The sequence below is a fragment of the Kogia breviceps genome, chromosome 4, assembly GCF_026419965.1.
Source record: "Kogia breviceps isolate mKogBre1 chromosome 4, mKogBre1 haplotype 1, whole genome shotgun sequence".
Taxonomy (NCBI): domain Eukaryota; kingdom Metazoa; phylum Chordata; class Mammalia; order Artiodactyla; family Physeteridae; genus Kogia; species Kogia breviceps.
The window spans coordinates 134593127-134615827 of NC_081313.1; the positions used below are offsets into that span (position 1 = coordinate 134593127).

The 22701-nt window shown below is 44.2% G+C and overlaps 1 protein-coding gene across 1 annotated transcript in view; it reads right to left on the minus strand.

Annotated features, from left to right (window-relative positions):
* The window catches only part of COL23A1 (collagen type XXIII alpha 1 chain), a 358235-nt gene that overhangs the window by 330393 nt on the left and 5141 nt on the right, over positions 1–22701 (minus strand). The window contains exon 2 of the mRNA XM_067033411.1: positions 5319–5385. Within this exon, the coding sequence (XP_066889512.1) occupies positions 5319–5385 (67 nt within the window). The remainder of the gene's footprint in view (positions 1–5318; positions 5386–22701) is intronic.

Genomic DNA, 22701 nt, shown 5'->3' on the forward strand with positions numbered 1-22701 from the left:
TCTGTGTGTGTCTGTGTCCTAATCTCTTCTTCTTACAAGGACACCAGTCATAGTGGATGAGGGTCCACCCTAATGGCCTCCCTTTACCTTATTTACCTCTTTAAAGACCCTGTCTCAAATACAGTCACATTCTGAGGTACTGGGTGGAGGTCAGGACTTCAACATATGAATTTAGAGGGGGATACAATTCAGCCCATAACACTCCCCATTCCCCAATGCTGACACCTTTGAGAAAGGGGAGTGCTCTATCTGCTGGGGTTGCTGAGAAGGTCTGATATACTGCTGGGTCTGTTGGTGGCCACTTTCCCACCCCAAGGAGACAGTGTCTGAAAATGATTCAGGGAAGAGCTGAGAGGCGGAGAGAGACCCCTGAGCCCAGACATACCTGAAACTGGCTGTACCTCTGACCTCTCTATTCCAGTTGTGTAAGCTAATAAGTTTCCTTTTTGTTTATTTTATTAATGTAATTAAAAGAGTTAGTTAATTAACATAAGGAGCTTTTACACCAGAATGGCCCATATCTCCAGGATGTGCAGGATGTGCCCACTCAGCAGCCGTTTAAGCAGCAGAATCAAATCCAAACCTCTCAGGCTCCAGGGTGCTGGCCCCGACCTGTCCCTTGGGATGCTCACATGTTCACAGCACAGTGGGGACTGGGTCATGCCCGAGTCTCCCACAGAGCAGACTTCGGGGCCACCCCCTGTAACATTCCAGAATTGCTGCTCTGGTGGTGGCACCCCAAACAGACTGAGGGCTCCTATCCTTTCAGCCCAGTGACCCAAAGCCCTGCAGCAGTGCCTGGCTCATGATGGGCTTCAGTACAGAGCATGAGGAAGGCAGGGAACGGGGCAAGACAACAGTCCTCCTTCCCTCCAACAGTTCCTTGAAGGACAGTCTGTAAAAACACAGGACGGGAAACAATTCAAACATCTTGGGGTGGGGACTGGCCAGGTAACTCACAGGACAGCCCAACAGGATTTTGTCTTTTAACCCAAAACAAGGTAATACCTGCTCTCTGATACATGCAGACCATCTCAGAGGGAAACTGCAAACCGAGAACGCAACCCTGGGACAACAACATATACCATTTGTGTAAAACCAGGAGGGGAGCTTCTCACTGAAATGTAACTAAATGACCTCAAAAACCTCAAAAAACTGTCCAACACCATAGCCACCAGCCACACGTGGCAATTTAAATTAAGATTAAACAAACTTTTTTTAAATTGAAGTATAGCTGATTTACTAAGTTGTGCCAATCTCTGCTGTAGAGCAAAGTGACTCAGTTATACACATGCATACATTCTTTTTTTTTTTTTTTTTGTACTACGCGGGCCTCTCTCTGTTGTGGCCTCTCCCGTTGGCAGAGCACAGGCTCCGGATGTGCAGGCTCAGCGGCCATGGCTCACAGGCCCAGCCGCTCCACGGCATGTGGGATCTTCCCGGACCGGGGCACGAACCCGTGTCCCCTGCATCGGCAGGCGGATTCTCAACCACTGCGCCACCAGGGAAGCCCCATTCTTTTTTTATATTCTTTTCCATTATGGTTTATCACAGGATATTGAATATAGTTCCCTGTGCTACACATTAGGACCTTGCTGTTTATCCATTCTAAATTAAACAAAAATTTTTAATTCAGTTTGTCAGTTGCACTAGCCATGTTTCAGGGGCTTGGTAGCCCCACATGGCTAGTAGTGGCTGCTCGATTAGTGGAGAGATAGAAGATTTCCATCATCATAGAAAGTTCTATTGGAAAGGACTGCTCAGAAGGACATCAGCAAATGTCCAGGGTAAAGGGCCCCTAGAAAGAGGAGCAGGAGAACCAGGGGAGAGGAGGGGAGGGGAATTATTTTTCACATATAATCTTTGTAGTACTTGAATCTTTCATCACATGTTATTTCCTATTAAAAAATAAACATTTTAAAACTTTAAACACATTGTAAAACAATAAGTACATAAGTAACATAGGAAAAGAAGATGTTGGAATCCCCAGGGACATGGGTAAGCCACATGAATCTACAGCCCTGAGTTCTCCGCTGAAGGAAGAGAATTCTCTTTTGAGGCAGGTGTGTGAGGAAGAGCAGCGCATGAGGCGGCTCCCAGGCGGCAGCCGCACACACCTGATTCTGACCTGGTGGTGTAGGAAGTTCCTACGTCCCCCACATTTTGATTATCTCAGCAACCTTATAATTAGGGTGGTTAATGGTCTCATTTATTTTAGTTTCCTAAGACTGCCACAACAAATTACTACAAACTAGGTGACTTAACATGACAGAAACCTATGGTCTCACAATTCTGGAGGCCAGAAGTCCAAAACCAAGGTGTTGGCAGGGCTAGTTCCTTCTGAAAGCTCTTAAGGAGAATCCCTTCCACGCCCCTCTCCAGCTTCTGTGGCTGCTGGCAATCCTGGGTGTTCTTAGGTTTGTAGATGCATCACTCTGGCCTCTGCCTCCGTCTTCCCATGGCCTTCTCCTCTGGGTGTTTCTGTGTCTCAAATCTCTTACCTCTGACTCTTATAAGGACACTCATCATTGGATTTAGGGCCTACACTAAACCCTGGATGATCTCATCTCAAGATCCTTAAATTAATTATGTCTGCAAAGATCCTATTTCCACATAAGGCCACATTTACAAATACCAGGGGTTAGGACTGGGACATATCTTTTGCGGGGGGGGGGGACACACACAATTCAACTCACTATACCGTTTTATAGGCAAGGAGTTCAAGGTTCAAGGGCATCTCACTTGCCTGAGGTCACAGGGCTGGTTCAGAGCACAGCTCTGCCAGTCCTCCCACCACTGACTCCAGCAAGAGAATAAGCTTGACCTTCCAGCCTGAAGCCTGACCCTCCCTTCAGCCTCAGAGCTCCCTGAGCACCCACTTCACAATGGGTAACACACACTGAAGAGCCGCCCCCTTCTCTGGCCTCGCTTATCTGTCTTGCTGCATCCTAGGATCTGACAAAAGATTACACTGTCCTTTGGGCCGTGGGAAGGAACTGGGCTAGGGGGATCTGCGGGTATCTCAGATGAGATGGGGTATCTCAAATGAGGGTGGTCTGTCCGGACTCCAAAAGTCTGAAGGGCAGATCACAGCCAGGGAGAAAGGGAATGAGTTAAGGCTTCTGGTGTTGGAGAAAAAGCCCTCTGTGCTTTTTATGGCAGAGGAGAATGTGCAGCCTATGGGGTTTTGCACTGATAAAGGGCTCTAGTCTAAGTGCTCAAGTGAGTTCTCCAGCTCAAGGTGACAGGAGAGAAAGAACAGATGTGGAAATGGGTGTGCACTGGGGCCTGGCAGAGGCTGCGGTGCTACACCCCTGGGCCACGCTGACCATACCTGCCAGGACAGCCTGATCACAGCCACAAGCCCCTCGGACAACGACGGCACAGCACTGACTGCTGGGCATCCCCAGAGAGGAGGGTGGGTCACCTGCCCTCCTCTCAGTGGAACTGAGGGTTCTGACCAGGCTTTTGGCCTCCATGGTCATCCCAGAGGCCTTCTTGACACCTCTCCTGGTGGGTCAAAAGACCTCGAGGGAAGATAGACACAAGACTATCTCTGGGTCCTGGGCTTTGTATTTCCTCCATGACATCAAAAAGCCTACAGAGCCCACTCCAGTATTGGTATCATTTATTAACACAAACAATAAGTGGCTGACCAAGGTTTGGACCTGGTCTGGGTTTATTCAGGAGCTCCATGTCCCCTCACTGCCACCTCCTCCCTCTCCATCCATCACCTGTATTGGTGGTTTTCAAACTTTCAGTCAGCAACCCATAGCAAGGAACTCGTTTCACACTGCCATTTACAAATATAAATGGCTGACACAAAAACTTCACTCCAATATTTTTTATTCCAGTCTCTGCTAGTTCAAAATTTCAGAATGCTGGCTGCAACCCACATAACTGATTTCACGTCTCATAAATGTGTTGTGACTCTCAGGTTTGTTTGTTTGTTTGGTCGCGCCGCTCGGCTTGTGGGATCTTAGTTCCCCAACCAGGGATTGAACCCAGGGCCTTGGCAGTCAGACTGTAGAGTCCTAACCACTGGACTGCCAGGGAATTCCCAGTGACTCCCAGTTTCAAAAACCCTCATCTACATAACTCACATGAATTTACAGCCATTCAATACTCAGAAAGAAAGAGCAGGGGAAGAGCAAGAAGAGTTGTTTTATACATTTTGCAGATCAGCCAAAAATTCATTGGTGGAACTGAATTTTTTTCCCCCATTGAATTATAATTTCTGACTTCCTGATTTGCTCATGATGTCATTACTTGTCCTTTTCCCTCCTATTAAAACCTCAGAGTTCCTATGAAACGCTAGTTCAAGCTTGACTGTAAAATCCTCTCCCATTGGGTCCCCAGAGACTGAATTTTCATACCATGGGTCCATCTTTGCACAAATCTCAGGGCATCTCCCAATCTGGAGATGTTAACCATCAGTAAGCTTGGTTTCTGGACCAGGTGAAGTGGTTTCGGAAATGCCAGACAACTTGACTAATGGAAGACATGACAGCAAGCAACAGGGCCCCTGGGTTCAGCTCCCATGTTCTCTCACCTCTCCCGGCATGGTGGGTCATCTGGGAATTGTTACAATTTTCCACTCATTCACTGGTATTACATATGAGAGGATGATTCTAACCCTGAAAACACTGGGGCTGAGACTACACCCCTAAATTCTCAGTCATAATACGTGCAAAGCTCCAATGAGGACAACTAGAAGACCGATATGAATCAGGATTTGAGCCACATGGATTAGGAACCAACAAATCCTCAGTTCTAGTCACAGCCATCCTGGTCTACACCATCAAAACCCAAGACACATGATTATTTGAACAAATCAGACCATGTTTCTTGCTCCTTCCCTCTACCTCCACCAAAGAAATGAAAAGCAAAAAAAACTACATTTGCCAGATTATTCCTCTACCCACCACCCCTCATGTTCGAAACAGAGCTAGGGTCACAATGTTAACACTGTTTGGATGGTTCATGTCTGCTTCTCCATCTTTAAAAGGGGATGGCTGCTACTTTCCTAGCATCTAGGCCTTTACTGTAAGTCATCTCGAAGAGTTTCTTAGCTCCTCCACCAATACCACCATCCCCATCAAACCAAGTCAGTTAATTTTGCCGGAATCTTTAATGACACACCTACCAGGGAAGATGATGTAGGAAGAAAGGCCCCAGGACAGTCCACAAGGTACCACAGACAGCCTGAAACCCACGGTGATTCTCTTGACCATGGCCTTGGCAGTTTCAGGTAGACAGGAGAGAGAAGACCAGGCCTTTGGAAGTCCGGAGCCAGCAATGATCGAACATCCACTTACCTGGGGGACAGACACAGTCCGTCGGTGCTTCTCGAACTGTCCGGAGCTTGACTGGTCCCTCCATCTTCTGAACCAGGAAGAAAAGGGGGGGAAAAATAAGGATGAGTTTTTGAGCGGAGAGGGGTAGAAGTGGAAAAGCAGCAAAAACCAACATATTTGAAAGATCTACAGTGGTGGTGTTGGTGCTTTCAAGAACAGTTTTTAAAAGGTCATTAAATTCTACAGGCAGTTTTAGAATGGGAGGAGAAACAGAAATAAACATTAAGCAATTACTTGGGAGTCCCTGAATAGAAGATGACAGGTTTCTGCTTTGTTAACAACATTTTCAAATACAAATCCAGGAATGACAAAGGGACCCTGTAGTCCCTGGTGTGAAGATAGGAGGGCAGAGCAGAGGGAGGCCAGGTAGGGCCAGTCAAAACTCGCTCTTGAACATCTTTCCCTGCTCCGGAGACCACCCCTATCCAACCCCAGGGAGCCCCAGAGGCCCCTTGGCTGCAGCCCCTCCCAGCCCACTGGCCTCAGACCCAATGGCCCAGGGCTAATCCACCCTGATGACATTTTCCTTTCTTCTTACCAGCGGGGATCCTTGGCCTAGAAAATTTAGTTCAGTACAATTTAACAGGAATCTCTACACATGCCCAGCCCTGTGCTAGATTTGGGTGAAGGGAAAAGAACTACCACAGAAATGTAGTCAATGTCACAGCTCTGCTATTATGGCAACTCACAGTACAGCCCTGGCATAATCATCACCTGATGTGACACTTGGGTAACCTCTGAGGCCTGAATTATTGTCCCTGCCTCACAGACAGGGGATACAAACTTGGAAAAAATAAGAAATTAATCCCCAATCCCAAATCTAGGTTTAGGGGAGTGAAGCAACTGGCCCATAATCCCCAAACTAGCCAAGACTTCAGTCCTGACAAGAATATACAAAGTATTAACCTTTCTCTAGGAAAAAACAAAAACAAAAAAACTTCCTAAAAGCAAAACAAAGCAAATCCCAAATGTGTTAACTTGAGTTAAAAATGCATACTACCACTAAAAGGGTTACTTGAGGTTCAAACCTAAAAATGTAATTTTTCCTCAATAAAAAACATAGTAAAAATGCAAATACAAATACCTGGAAAATAGCACAGCAAACAAACAAAAATGTAATTTTTAAATCACTGTTTTAGAGGAGGTGAGAAGGCACTCCCAGTCATGACCCCTTGATCACCAAGCCTGGAATTTTCACATAAGAAGGGGCTGAACAGGGAATTCCCTGGAGATCCAGTGGTTATAACGGACTCCACGCTGAGGGCCTGGGTTCAATCGCTGGGCAGGGAAATAGGATCCCGTAAGCCATGCAGCATGGCCATGAATGAATGAATGAATGAATAAATAAATAAATAAATAAGAAAATAAATAAATAAATAAGAATGGGCTGAACAGCCCAGGACCAGGAGCCTGAAATAAAAAATGTAACCAGGGGAGGCTCTAGCCCCTGCAAAGTACTTCTGAGTACCACCTCCACTCCAATCTGCCAGCCTTGCCCTCACTTTCCAGATGGGCCACAGAGGCTGATACTGACAAGAGATGGAGTTAAGGCCACGGTTTTAGAGAACTGGAGGGTGTATGATTTTAAACCCTGTGGTGGAGGTGTTTGTGAAAGCAGTACCACAACAGAACTTTTCTATCCTCCCCACACCTCTTAAACCACCCGCCCCCAAGGCCTCGGCTTGTCCCAGAAATCAGAACCTGGCTAGGCCTCTTGGCCCTGGGCTCTCAGCTCCTGTCCAGACCCACACCTGCCACTCATTCCTGCTTAAGCCTGGGGCACTCTTCCCTAGAACCGCCCACCAGGCCCAGAGCCACCCTGCGAGCAGTCCAGGCTGGCCCTGAGCCTCCAGAGGTCCCCCCCTCCACAGCTACCACAGGCTCCTACCAGGTGGGTGAGACCACAGCAGCAGCAGATACCACCCCTACCCGCACCCGACCCCAGGCCATGTGCACTGGAGTCTGGAGCATCCCAGCCAGGCCCATTCTCACTGAACTGGAATGCTGCAGCAGGTGCCCGCAATGCAGGTGTGAGCAGGACCTCAGAACTCACTTTTCCCCCATTATACTTGCAGGTACTATTACAGATTTCAAAATTCACTTGGAAAAAGAATTCAGCCTTCTAGTTTAAGCCAGTCAATTTGTATGAGAAGCTCTCAGCTATTTTTATCATTTCTAGAAAGACTAGAAGCTACGCTAATTTCCTTTTTTAAAAAAAATAACAAAAGCATTTAATGCTAAAAACAATTTGCTTTCAACAAGTGCTATCACATCTGGGCGGATCCCCTAAGGGGAAGGGGGCTTTATCAAATACTGATAGGAAACACAATTACTTTTAAGCTACTCTTATCTTCAAACAAAAACTAAACAGAAAACTATTCAAGAAAGGGAAAAACATATTGTTAATGCTAGTAGATGGGATCATAAATAACTGATTGAGTTTTTGTTTCGTTATTTATTCTAACTCCTTTTATGCATTTGTTCTTCTGGATTAGATAGTGAATCTGCAAAGTTTTATCTTAGTCCTCTATCCCCCCCCCCCTCGCCCCCAACTCTGGAGTTGAAACGTCCCTACTCGGAACACAAAGTGAAATGTCTGTATTAGAAACCCAGTCCCGCGATCTTTATTTCCATGCTTTTATTATTTTTTTTAATTCTAAGAAAATATTCTTTTGTGTCTCAGTTTGTAAAAATGATTCAAAAGCCTCAACTTTTTACATTCAATTATCTGGCAGCACCCCTAGCATCTGCAAACAATATGGTCCTGGTTTTACATATGCAAACAAGTCCTGACTCCAAAAGTAAATAAAGGAGAGTTTCTGAGAAATGACCAGAGACTTTGGGAGCATCCCCTCCAGAAGTACTGAGAAGGAGAAATTGGAGATGGGGGGGGGGGGGGCAAGAGCTGACAGAAAATTAATCAGAGAAAATCATGGTTTCCAAAAAAGCGTTACATAGTCAGATGATAAATTTATCAATGATCTGTTGAAGCATTAGTCTCAAACTCTTCACCAGATATTTGATCACATCCCTGAACAGCTATATTCTGATGAAATATAGATTAATATACAAAAAAGGATGTAATATTTTATTTCTGCAAAATGCTACAGATAAAGTCACAAAGACATTCCTATCCTTTAACAGAAAATTCCTACTCTAGGGAGTATATCCCAAGGAAATAAATCATCAGGAGCAAAAAAATGATATTCATGAAGTTGTGCCGCAAAACAGTGGGAGTACTTTAGTGAAGGATGGTGAATCCCCTTCATGAAACTGTCATATCTTCATCAAAAATCATTATGAAGACTATGTAGCAACAAGGAAAGATGTTTATGATACAATAAATAATGTTTACATATGTGTAAAAATGCAGGCGTGGGATGGCAGCAACTACCAAAACATCAACCCACTTGGGTGTAGGGATTACAGTGATTTACTTCTTTAAAGTTCTTTCCATGTTGTAATATCTCAGCAGGGAAAAAAAAAAAAAAATACTGGTGAGGAGAAAAGCCAAAATGAAGCCCTAAAATCTCCCTGCCTAGGGCAATTTTTGAATGACAGACAAATTCCTGTCTCCTCAGGAAGCCATAACTAACTCCAGGATCAACCCTGATAATACACACAGGCACCACAAACACCAGAGGAAGACTTTCAGAGGATCAATCCTGCCCTGCTACAGTCACATCCTCTCTGCCTTCTTTCCATCCCCCGTAGGGAAGCACCCATGTGTACAGTCTTATGGCCACCAGCAATTCAAGATGGCAGCATTTCCTGGCCTCTTTAATATTCTTTTTTCATATCCCACCATGGTGATGATGATCATGGTGATGATGAGGATAGCAAATATAAAGTATTATTATCATCAAGTTTATTGATTACTTACTATGTGCCAGGCACTGTGCCAACAACTGTTATCTTATTGAGTCCTCCCAAGAACCCCCATGAGGCTAGGATTATTTTTTTTTATACTCATTTACAGATGAGAAAATTGAGACTCAGGGCAATGTAAGTGTCAGGCCTGGACTTGAATCCTGGTATCAACTAACTTCAACCACAAAGTAAGAGAACCTCTGCTTACCAGCAATTTTAATGTCTAATAAAAAGAGTTGCTATAAAAAAATCCAGGCCATACAAAACTATAGGGACTGAAATTAGGTCAGTGGTTGCTAAAGGTTGAGGGAGTAGGAGGAATGAAACACAAGGAGACTCATGGAGGAGCTGTGAGGTTACAGAACTGTTCTGCATGGTATTGGGGTGATAGATATACTCCAAGCATTTGTCAAAAACTATTGGACCATACATCACAAAGAGGAAACTTTAATGGATACAAATTTTAAAAAATAACCCGGATGCTGGAAAATCCCAGGGTGGAATGCAGGCTGAAACAAATTAATATGACTATATTAAGATTATGTGACATAACTTCACTGAAGGTAGTGGGGAAAAACATGTAACTGACCTAAGTCACTTTGCAAAATACTGTTTCAATTGAGAACTGTAAGGCTGAAGACCAAAGGAACTGTCCATAAATGCTATACTCTGGTAGGTATAGTTGTTTCACACAGGGGTGTGAAACAGCAGCAATTTTGAAGTTACTACACATATATATTGGGGTTGAACAAGTGAGTAAATAAACTACGGGTAATGAGAGCCTGGTTTCTCACTGTCCAAGAAAGAAGTTATAAATAAGCAAAGGGGGAAGCTGGATTAGTCAGAGACATTACTATGAGGTCATGTTTATGTTATGTACACAGACAGATGCATACAGAAATAATTACAGTTATGTGAATATAGAGTGGATAATAACCCTAAGATGCCTGCAGAGAAGACCTACAGCCAATGACACCCTAGTAGCAACAAGCACATTCAGCACCTAGATCTTGGTTTCTAGATACCATTCTCCAATAAAAGAACCATGACTCCTTGGAGAAATGACTGATTCTAGAGCCTGGGCAGGAAAAATACAAGATAAGCCTAGAGTATCTTGCAGTGCCAGAAAATAAGGAAGTCCTTTAAAAAAGGGGGGTGGCACATCAAAGAAACAAAACCAAAGCAAAAGAATTCAGAATGGCCAAAGCTGGAGCAACTTAAGCAACAAAATAAATGATGTAGTATTGAATTATAATCCAAAGAATAAATTAAATATCCATGAGTCCATACTGATATAAATGATTAGATAAATAAATACATACATAAATAAATAGGGAAGAGAGACAAATCTTCCTTACAGAAGAATTCCAAGTAATATATGTAGATACGTCCCTCTCCAGGAGGTGGAGCTAAATTCCCCTCTCCTTGAGTATGGCCTGGACTTAGTGACCTACTTCCAAAATGTAGAGTAGGGAAAGGAAAACAGTAACTTTATAAGGGAGAAATCTAGCAGATACCACTTTAATCAAGTGATCAAGGTTAATGTCACCAGTGATAGGTCATGTTGATATCACAGACCACTGACATGATGTCATGGTAGTGTCAATCCACCTGAGTGGTATTCTTCCCAAACACTAGTAACCCAGTCTAGTCATGAGAAACATCAGACTAGCCCAAATTCAGCAACATTCTATACAATACCTGACCAATATGTCTTAAAATTGTCAGTCATAAAACACAAGGAAAGACTGAGGAGGAGACATGACCACTAAATACAATGTGGTCTCCTGGGTGGGATCCTGGAATAGGAAAAGGACATTAGAAGAAAAACTGGTGAGAAGATCTAAATAAAGTCTGTAGTTCACATTAAAAAATGGATAGCAGACTTACAAAGTCACTTATCACTGATTAAGATATAACTTTGTTATTTTCTATAACAGATTATTCTTTTTTAAAAAATTAAGGTTAAACTCACATAGCATAAAATTAACCATTTTAAAGTGAACAATTCAGTGACCTTTAGGGGATTCATAATGTTGGGCAACCACCCCTTTTATGTAGTTCCCTCTATCTAGTTTCAACACATTACCATACTCAAAAAGGAAATCCTGTACCCATCAAGCAATAGCTTCCCTTTCCTCCCTCCTCCCAGCCACCAATCTGCTTTCTGTCTCTATGGATTAACCTATTTTGGATATTTCATATAAATAGAATCACACAGTATGTGATCTTTTGTGTCTGGTTTCTTTCACTTAGCAAAATGTTTTTGACATTCATTCACTTTGTATCATGTGTCAGTATTTCATTCTTTTTTACAGCTTAATAGCACTACATTGTATGTACATACCACAATTTGTTTACCCATATATTCCTTGATAACATGTGGGCTGTTTCCACCTTCTGGCTATTGTGAATAGTGCTGCTATGAACATAAGTGGACGTGCATGCATTGTTTGAATACCTGTTTTCAATTTTTTTTGGTATATACCTAGGAGTGGAATTGTTGGGTCATATGATAATTCCATATTTAACATTTTGAAGACCCACCAAAATTTGCCACAGTGGCTGAACCATTTGACATCCCCACCAGCAGTGTATGAGGGTTCCAATTTCTCTCCATCCTCACCAACAGATCCTAATGGATGTGAAGCTGTATCTCATTATGGGTTTGACTTGCATTTCCCTAACGATGCTGAGCACCTTTTCATGTACTTGTGGACCATCTGTATATCTTGTTTGAAGAAATGTCTGTGCAAGCTCCTTGTCTATTTTTAAATTGGTTTGTTTGTCTATCTGTTGATGAGCTGTAAGAGTTCTTTACATATTTGGATACTACATCCTCATCAGATATATGATTTGCAAGTATTTTCTCATATAATAGATCCATTCTTGATCAGAATTCTAACCACCTCCAACTGAGATACAATATGAGACTGTGAAAATCATCTTGAAAACTGGAGGTGATGGGAGTGGTCAATGGCTTCGTGCTCGTCTTCACATTAGTCTTTTTTTTTTCACATTAATCTTTATTGAAATCTTGCTAGATGAATAGTGGGTTATTGTTACTCATGAATTTGACCTGGTTCTTTTTAGTTAATAGTAATTATATTCATTTTCCATCATTGCATAACAGATTTCCACCAAATCAGCAGTTTAAAACAACACAAATTTACTATCTCACAGTTTTTGTGATCAGAAGTCTAGACACAGATGAACTTGGTTCTCTGCTCAGGGTCTCATGAAGCTAAAGTCAATGTGTCATCTGAGGGTTTCTAGAGCTCTGTGTCCTCTTTCAAGCCCATGTGGTTCCTGTGGTCTGAGGTCCCCATTCTCTTTCTAACTGCTGGTCAGAGGCCATTCACAGTTCCTTGCCATGTGGTCCCCTCTACACACCCTCTCATGCTTCAAGGAAGGGTCCAGTCTTTTTTAAGGACTCACCTAATTAAGTCAGGCCCACCAAGGATAAGCTTTTTAACATAACTCAATCATAGGTTGAGTAACTCAATCATATCATCATAATCACAGGTTCTGCCTACACTCATGGGGAGGGAGTTATACAAAGTGTGTACAGCAAGGGGTGGTAATCTGGGAGTGATCTTAGAATTCCACCTGCCAGAGTACTGTATCACAGTTAATTTTTTACTTTTGACAAATGTACTATGGTTATGTACAGATGTACATAATATGTTTCTATACAACTAAAATTATTCCAAAAAAATTAAAAGGCTACATCATGGATTTCAACTTCCAGGCAAGATGGAGTAGCAACGACTAGATTTACATAGGTACATAGGTACAATATGTTTCTATAAATCTAAAATTATTACCCCAAATTTAAAAGGTCACATTATGGTTTTCTACTTCCAGGCAAGAGGGAGTAGTAATGACTAGATTTACTCTCCTGCCTGAAACAATATCAAAAACCCAAACAAAAATAGAAATCCCACAAGTAAGATATATGAAGCAATGGTTTTGAAGATATAGGGATCAAGCAAGGAAAGAGACTGATCCTCAGAGACACAGAAAACAACTACTCTGGCTTCCTGCCTGGGGAGAGTTTCCAGGATGTGGCACAGGGAGAGGATATACAGGTGGAACCTGGCAGCTATGAGTGGTAGTTAGAGTTTGCAGAGCAGAGGACCTGGTAGGTGAGAGCTGCACACAGAGAGCCACAGAGACCTTCAAGGGTCCTCGCGGGGTATTCCACAGAGGGTTGATCAGCACGTGTTGAAGAAACACCCTGAAGCCAGGGAAAGGATTAGAGGAAACAGTGCCCAGCTCTCACACAGGGCTGGGAAGCGCATCTGTTCAGACACTGAGTAGGGTACCAAGAAGGGTCCTGCCTCAGTGGTAGGGAATAATCAACCCTACACTAATATAGCTCTGATTCCACCTAATGGATCTTAAAAATAAGATCCAAAAGGATCAAACTATTACAAGTAACATCTGTGACATAACAAAGCTCATGAATATTGGTAGAAATATAAAAACATCCAGCACCCAAAGAGGTAAAATTCAAAAATGTCTGGCATATAATCAGAAATTACCAGCAGGAAAATAGGCACCATAATGAGCAGAAAAATCAATTAACTGAAAATGACCCACAACTGCCATAGGTGTTAGAATTAGCACATGAGGATCTTAAAAGAAGAAACATAACTGCATAGTGTATGTTCAAAAGGTTAAGTAGAGAGATCAAAGATATTAAATGACCTGAACTGAAATTCTAGAGATGAAAGCTATCATGGAAAATGGAAAATAGGGTAGAAAGGATTAACGGAAGATTAAACATTACAGAGGAAAAGATTAGTAAACAGCAATAGAAACTATCCAAAATGAACACAGACGGAAATTATTATTTTAAAAGGAAAGCATGTCAGTGAACTTTAGGATTCAAGTGGCCTAATACGTGTGTAATTGCAGTCCCAAGGGAAAGGAGAAAAAGAGCAGAACAGAAAAAAATATTTGAAGAAGAAATGGCCAAGAAGTTTTTCAAATTTTGATGAAAACTATAAACTCACAGATTCAAGACTCTTAATGAAACTTAAGCAAAATAAACATGAAGAAAACTACACCAAGCCATATCATAATTGAATTGCTTAAAACCAGGGATAAAGAGAAAACCTTAAAAGCAGCCAAAGAAAAAAGACATTATATGAACAAATGAAACTCGCATATACTGCTGATGGGAATGTAAAACGATACAATGTTTTTGAACAATGGTTTGGCAGTTTCTTAAAAAGTTAATCACACATCTATCAGATGGTCAACCATTCCACTCCAAAGTATTATACCCAAGAGAAATGAAAGTATACTCCATACAAAGACTTGTACATGAATGTTCATGGATGTTTATTTGTAACAGCCTCAAACTGGAAATAACCCAAATATCCATTAACAGGTGAATGGATAAACAAATTGTGGTATAGCCATATAATAATACTCAGTAATGAAAAAGAATGAACTAACAATGTATTCAAAAGAATCAAAGAAACTCTCAATAATTATACTGAGTGAAGGAAACCAGGCTCCCCTCCCCCCACAAAGAATACATACTGTGTGATTCCATTCCTACAAAACTCTTAAAAAAAGGAAAGCTAATTAATTGTGTAGAAATCAGCAACACTTGCATGGCAGGTAGGAAAGAATGGAAGGGAGAGAATTCAAGGGGCAAAGAGGAAAGTTTTGAGGGTCATGGACATGTTCATCTGTGGGGATTTCACAGTTGTACACACATGTCAAAATGTAGCAAATTACACATTTCAAATATGTGGAGTTCAGTGCACTTCAAGTATAACCTAACAAAAGCCAAAGGACAAGGGCACCCAGGTCCTGGCTCCCACAGCCTTGGCTGCTGGTGGGGCAGGCATCCTGGGCTCAGGAAACATCAGTTCACCACCCTGAGCCTCAGCTTCCACCCCGGTGTCAGGTAAACATCATGGCAGAGCCAGGTGAAGACAACCAGTGAGAGCAGCTAGCCCAAACCAGGCATCTGGCAGGAGCTCAGAAACTTTTCTCTTAGGAATGTGGGTTTAATCAGTGACTCCCATTGGCATGCTGAGTGACTCTCATCTAAACCACATCGGCAAACATTTCCTTAAAGGTCCCTGTTCAGTCCCAAAATACAGAAGTGTGTTTTGAAAGGTTTGGTCTGCAAACAAAATGCAAGTCTTCAGTAATCGTTAATTCATGTTCCCATTCATTATTTTTCAAGGACACACACATGACTTCCCATCAGAACCCACTTTCTAAGGTTCATCACACTGGCCTGACAGAAAGAAATCCCATCAACAGCCATGGGAGGGGAATGAACAGTTTCCATCATGGCTTTTCTTTTTTTTTTTTTTTTTTTCGCCATACAGAGGGGCTTGTGGGATCTTAGTTCCCCAACCAGGGATTGAACCTGGGCCCTCAGCAGTGAGAGTATAGAGTCCTAACCACTGGACTGCCAGGGAATTCCCTCCATCATGGCTTCTGACATGCTGAGGAGAGCCCTCAGGCTGCTCCCATGTGTGGCCTTCAAGCCTCCTCCATACCACAGCCCAGCTGCCATGTCAGGCCTGCTTGAGTCCCCACACTGAGCTCCACCTGCTCCTGCTGACCTCTGCCCTCTGGATCCTGCCCACGGTGAACGTCTGGAGTTTCCCTGATGTGTCAAGTCTGATGAGATGGTGGTACGGGCTGAATCGTGTCCCCCACCAAAATTCATGTGTTGTAGTCCTAACCGCTGATCCTTCAGAATGTGGCTGTATTTGGGACAGGGTTTTTAAAGAGGTAATTAAGTTAAAGTGAGGTCATTAGGGTGGTCCCTAATCCAATATGACTGGTGTCCTCTTAAAAAGAGGAGATTCAGACGCAGATACACACGGAAGGAAGACCACATGAGGACACCAGGAGGAGATGGCCATCTGCAAGCCAAGGAGAGAGGCCTCAGGAGGAACCCACCTGCTGACACCTAGATTTTGGACTTCTAGCCTTTAGAATTACGAGAAAAGAAACATTTGTTGTTTAAGCCACCCTGACTGTGGTACTTTATTAGGGCAGCACCAGCACACTGACACAGGTGGGGTCCCTCAGACACCACGACCCCAACCCCATGCCTCCTTCAGATTCCCCACCATCCCCTAGTGAACTGAAGTGAGAGAAGGCTTAATGGACCTGGGCCCTTGATGCCAGGCAGACGGAGAAGTTTTCACCTTACCGGCCCACAGGCGGTGAGAGGCACTGAGGGTTGATGGGATGAGGAGAGGGAGACACCGCTGAGAATATTTAGGAAGATGAGTGAGAAGAATGCGCAGTGGCCAGATCTGCCTATGGCATGGACTCAGAGAGGCAGCGCTAACTGAACAAAAGCCCAGGAAGAGATCATCAGCAGGATCAGGACGGGCTGGGCTGAGTTATACTATGGTGCTTCTTCCAGCTCAACTCATTCAAGGCCACGCCTAAGGGGTGAGCTTCATCATAGGAGCCGGAAGGAGGAGGAGGAACTGTCCCCAGGAAGGACCTGGCACTAATGTTAGCAGTCCCGGCAGCCCCGAAGCTAGGATTAGCCAGGTGGGGAGTGGTTAAGGAGGGAACTTCTGGCCCCTCACTGTCCGGGGCAGTCCTGGGAAGGGGCCTTACTCCATCCTCACAGAAAAGCAGTGAAGCAGACACCATCACCCTTTTTCCAGAGGAGGAAGCTGAGGCTTGGAAAGTCAACTAATTTGTCCCAGGACATGGTGGCCAGTTTAGAGGCAGCTCCAGGCTCAAACCCAGGTCTCCCAGCTCTGGAGCAACAGCATGCGCTGTGCCAGGCCCAGTCAGGGGGTCTTCCAGGTGGGACAACTTCTGTGGGGAGGCAAGAGGTCAGGCTGGTCTCACCCTTCCCGCTTCCTTCCCAGCTCCTGTTTGCACATAAGTGTGCATATGTGTATGCATACGCTCATACACCCCCCCCACATGCACACATTTCTATTCATATACACACTTAGACACATACGTGCACTCACATGTATATACACACTCACATACAGGCAGCATGCTCACATGTGTGCACACTTGCTCTCACACGCGTACATACCCACACGCATGCACACTCCTGCGCTCTCCCAGCCCTCGCACTGGCTCACCCTCACACACACATACTCTAATCCCATTGCCATGTGAACTTGTCCTTCGTTCGTCTGAACCACAAGATGGGTCTGAAAACAAGATGTTGTAGATGATAACAGCCCATACATCACACAAAAAGTCACAGTTAAATAAATGGACAGACCCTGGTTTTTGTGTGATGATCCTCCTTGGAGGCCCAAGTTAAGTAGATTTTATTTAAATTGTCTTCTGAAAACACCAGAATTCTTTCTAACTACTTTACGATTTGTTTCACAACATAAAGTTGGAAGCAAATTCTGTTTTAAAAATTCACATTACCCATTGGAAGGCACTTTCCCCACCCAAGGTTTTGTGGCTACATCAGAAAAACAAAGGTTTTCTCATTTACCAATATGAATCGAAGCAGATGTGTGTGAGGCCTCCAATTCATTAGTTTAATCATGAGCACTTGGGAGTACTTGTGCCAAATTGCATAACCACAAAAACAGACTAACATTAATTAAAGCAAATTTACTGGCTGTTTGAAAAATCCATATAATAACTTTCGTGATAATTAGATGTTTATTTTGGTCAAAACTGAAATTTTTTATTTAAGTGGAAAATCTCATTCTGCTCAAATGAGGGACTGAAAAAAATGTGGCTATGAAGCTAATGCAGTCTTTGCCTCTCTTCCACAACCAAGTCACATTTCTCCATCATTGACTCAGAGACTGGACATGTGTTAATGCCTTTTTCGCTTCTGTATGGCCTTAACAGGATGGCAGAACCCCAGTGGTAGAAAGATCTTAAGATCGTCCTTGTAACCACAGGACCTCGTGTCCAATTAGCAAACAGAGACATTCCTTCTGGATTCAGTCAAAGTATTCCAACAAGAAGAACGGTTTTCAGGATGTGTACGATGCACTGAGCTCTTCGGACATATCAACTTGTTTAACCCCCACAGAAACCTTATAAGGCAAGTACTATAATCCCCATTTAACAGATGAGTAAACTGAGGTTTGGATAAACAGCCATTTACCTGAAGCTACACAGCTGAGAAATGACAGAGCTGGAATGTGAACCCAGTTCTGCTTAAAGCTAAAGTCTTCCCCACCACCCTCCACATTGCACACCTGTGGAGGATATCCACACTGGCAGAAAAAGCTGCCACTGCTCCAAGCTAAAGTATTGTTTCCATGGGGGGCTGCTGTGAGGCTGCAGAAAGGGCTTAGAGCTAGGAGTCAGGTCACCCAGGCTCAGGCGCACACTGCCACCTGGGGCTGGTCACTGTCACTTCTGGGAGGGTGAAGCCTATCTCTCAGGGGTTGGGATGGGGCTGTTAAGAAACACCACAAGGAAGAATACGTGACACTTCTGTCCAGGGCGGGCACCTGGGAGGCTCTCAACTGTTTCCCCTGTAGTCTCCAGGAGTACAGTGACATGCCTTTCTTTAAAACTATATCTGCAGGGAATTCCCTGGTGGTCCGGTGGTTAGGACTCTGCACTTTCACTGCCGAGCACCCGGATTCAATTCCTGGACGGGGAATTAAGACCCCACATGCCATGCAGTGCAAATAATAATAATAATACATAAAATAAAATCTGGTAGGGGAGACATAATATATTTTTTTTAAAACTGTATCTGCAAACTTATTTTTTCTCCCAGTGGTTGGTTCTTAGTACTGAAATATGTTTCCAGACATGATGAAGGGATGTTTTCTAAGTGTCTGTGTCAACAATTAAAGATTAATCCTGATCCTACACATGGAGAAAATCAATTGGGGAGGAGCTGGAGGTCGTGTGTGGCCTACAGAGAAGTTTACCAAACACAGTTACATTTGCTCACAGAATTAGAAGTCACAGTGCAGACCAAGTACAGTGCCCGGTACTGCAAAACACTACTCAAGGAGGGTTCTGCACCAAACCAACAAATGAGCCTAATTCTGAGATGAAATCTTCAGAGTTCTTCCAAATCTTATTTTAAGACTTCTTTATCATTTGCTTTTTGCTTCTGCTTTCAAAAACAGCAACAAATCCAATTGAAAAACAAGTTCAACCAAAAGACAGATTGAATCCACTTTTCTCATCATAAAACTTGAAGCACGATTTCACAGTGGTGCAACAGTTTTGGAATTCCACAGGAGTATGAACATGTATGTCATGGACAAACTTGGATGGTCCAAAATCAAGACAAAAAACAAAGCCCTAAAAATGATGCTCTTTAGGCAGGTACTCTACATCATAAAAAATAACAAAAGTAAGAAACTTTCCCCATAAAACCCTCAGCTGTACTGTGCCAACAAAAGATGTGGAGAGGCCTAGATGCCGTGTTGATAGAGGGATGCAGATTCCACTGATGGAATCCTATGTGGTCATGAAACATGACCATAAAGACTGTGCAGCACCTGGAAAAATGTTTTTGATAAAAGGTTGGAATATACAGAAGCAAGTTGTAAATGGTGTGTGCACTTAGGTACACATAAATCTGTCCATCCATATAAGAATTGGAAGGGATCGTGCAAAAGGTTAAATGTCCTTGTTTTAGGGTGGTGGGATTATCAATAACATTAATCATGTTAAATAGACATACATCTTGGTTATTTAAATTTTAAAAAAGGGAGGAAGGGGAAGTGTTGCCAAGCAGGTGTGCTATTTCCCAACATTGGGTCTCACATCCTAAAGGAGGTGGCCACAGCCCAGGAGGAGTGGGAGCTGGGGAGCTGCTGAGCAAAGAGAAAAGGGTTTGAAAGAACTCTGTCTCCCACCAACACCTAACAATGCCTAGTGGGGGGCACGGTTCAGAATTATTAAGGGAAAAGGGGGAAATGTGTAGAAATCTGTGGTGAAGGAGAGGGCTCCCTGAAGGTGTAGGATTACACCAAAGGCCTTTGGGACCCTGACACTGAAGAACAGCGGGATCTAGTGCTCAGAGCTCACCCTGGGCTGTACAAGCTACTCCGTCCAGCCCTCCCTTCTCTTCCTGAATCACCATGGTCCCTCCCCACAGGCTGAGCGGTGCTCTCAGCCCTGCCTCATGCATAGAGAACTGAGGCTCTGGACCAGCCTGGGCCACACAGCCAGCAGGTGGTGGTGGCTGCTATAGACTGAATCATTGAGGCCCCCGCCCCCCTATAATGGGATTAGGAGATGGGGGCTTTGAGAGGTGATTAGGACATGAGAGTAGAGCCCTCATAAATGGGATTCGTGTTCTTATAAAAGAGACCCCAGAGAGCTCCCTCAACCCTTCTGTCTGCCATGAGAGGACACAGGGAGAAGACCGCCTATGAACTAGGACGCGGGTCTACAACAGACGTCAAATCTACTGGCGCCTTGATCTTGGACTTCCTAGCCTCCACAACTGTGAGAAATAAATATCTGTTGTTTAAGCCACCCAGTCTGTGGTATTTTGCAACAGCAGCTTGGACAGACTAAAGACAGTGGCCTTCTGATTCCTTGTCCAGAGCGCTTCCTCTTCAAACTCAGGCCCCTCAAGGCCACCATGACACACGGCACCAGGCAAAGCTGGGCAACCTCCTGGCCTCACTGCTCCAGGTCACTGGGACTCAGGGCACCCCAACAGATTCCTCAACCAGTCCGTAGAGGAGCCTCCTTTCTCACGAGTATACTCCTATGGGGAGAACACTCCCTGGGAAGCAGATGAAAAGGGGCTGAAGGGGGATTTCCCTGGTGGTCCAGTGGTTAAGACTTTGCCTTCCAATGCAGGGGGTATTGGTTCTAACCCTGGTCAGGGAGCTGAGATACCACATGCCCCACAGCCAAAAAACCAGAACATAAAGCAGAAGCAATATTGTAACAAATTCAGTAAAGACTTAAAAAGAAAAGAAAAAGTGGGCCGAGGAAGGTGGGCCCCAGGAACAGGTAGGCCCCAGGAGCAGGCGGCCCTGACTGCCTGTCCCTCGGCTGGACAGGAAACTCATATAAAGGGTGGAGCGAACACACCCGTCCTTATCACTCCTCCTTCCAAGGCCTCCTGCTGACCTGAGGGAGCCCAGGTCTGGCCTGTGTACCTGGAACAGGTCATGGTCTCCCACTTAGTGACATTTCTCCCTTGTAAAACAAGGACAATAACCTCTGTCCTCCATAATTCATGATGCTGTTGTGGGAAAGTTTTAAGATTTTAAGTTATCCTATAACTTGTTAAGCTCACATTTTGTGAGCACATTACATTCAGAGAGAAATACAGATTTTGATCCTACAGATAAACCAAATTTATCAATATACATAAATACCTGAAGAACAAACACCTACCAACCTACTGCCTAGCCCATTAGATCAAAAATCCTTTAGCTGGATTTCAAGCCATTGAGGAAGAATTTCTCCAGAATGTGGCTCCAGCTTGTTGCCCAAGCCTCTCTCTTGTTATTCCTTGGATGGTCATCTACGTGGTTTTACCAGCCCCCTGTCTTCTTCCCCTTCTAATAACAACACTCCAAATTGTCCTTTGGGGACCATCTTCCACTCCTGGTCCTTTCAGCTCCAGTGGGGTACACACAGACGTGCACAGGTGCACACAACCTCCCCGCCCCCAACAGAGATCAGAGATGCTGCCTGGCTCATCTCAGTGACTGGTGCAGGTAATCCATATTGACCATTGGAGTGAATCAGGGGGACTATTGGGAAAGAGAAGCTCTAATGCTAAGGATATGGACCTGGAGCTGCTGACAGTTGCCCTGCCACTTCATGGGAAACAGTGAGGGGCATCCTTGACAAATATGGAGCCAACATAAAGAAACACAAAATCAAGGCACCTCTAGCAGTGCCTGAGCAGACATTTCCCTGGACATTTCAGTTAAATTCCATTTTTTTTTTCTTTCTGTGGTACGCGGGCCTCTCACTGCTGTGGCCTCTCCCATTGCGGAGCACAGGCTCCGGATGCGCAGGCTCAGCGGCCATGGCTCACGGGCCCAGCCGCTCCGCGGCATGTGGGATCTTCCCGGGCCGGGGCACGAACCCGTGTCCCCTGCATCGGCAGGCGGACTCTCAACCACTGCGCCACCAGGGAAGCCCTAAATTCCTTTTTTAATTAAGCCAGTCTGAGCTGGGGTCCTGTCATGTTGCTATTTGAAAGTACAAGGATCCAAAGGCAACTAGAAAGGTAGAATCTAATGAGATGATGCTCAGTGAAGGTAAAAGAGACACACCCTGCTCTGGGGACCATGATTCTTCCATGATCCTCTGGAAGGGGATTTGGAGGCCACAGTGAGATATGGCTGTTAAAAAAGCCAAGGGGGCCTATAGTTGGGATTGGGGTGAGGAGGGGGAGCAGAGCTGCCTAGGCACACCTGATGGGTATAGGGCACCACATATGTTTTCAGGTGTACTGATCTCCTTGGTCCTCAGAGTGGCTGGGCCAGTTCCCTCCAGCCCAAGCAGCCTCTTC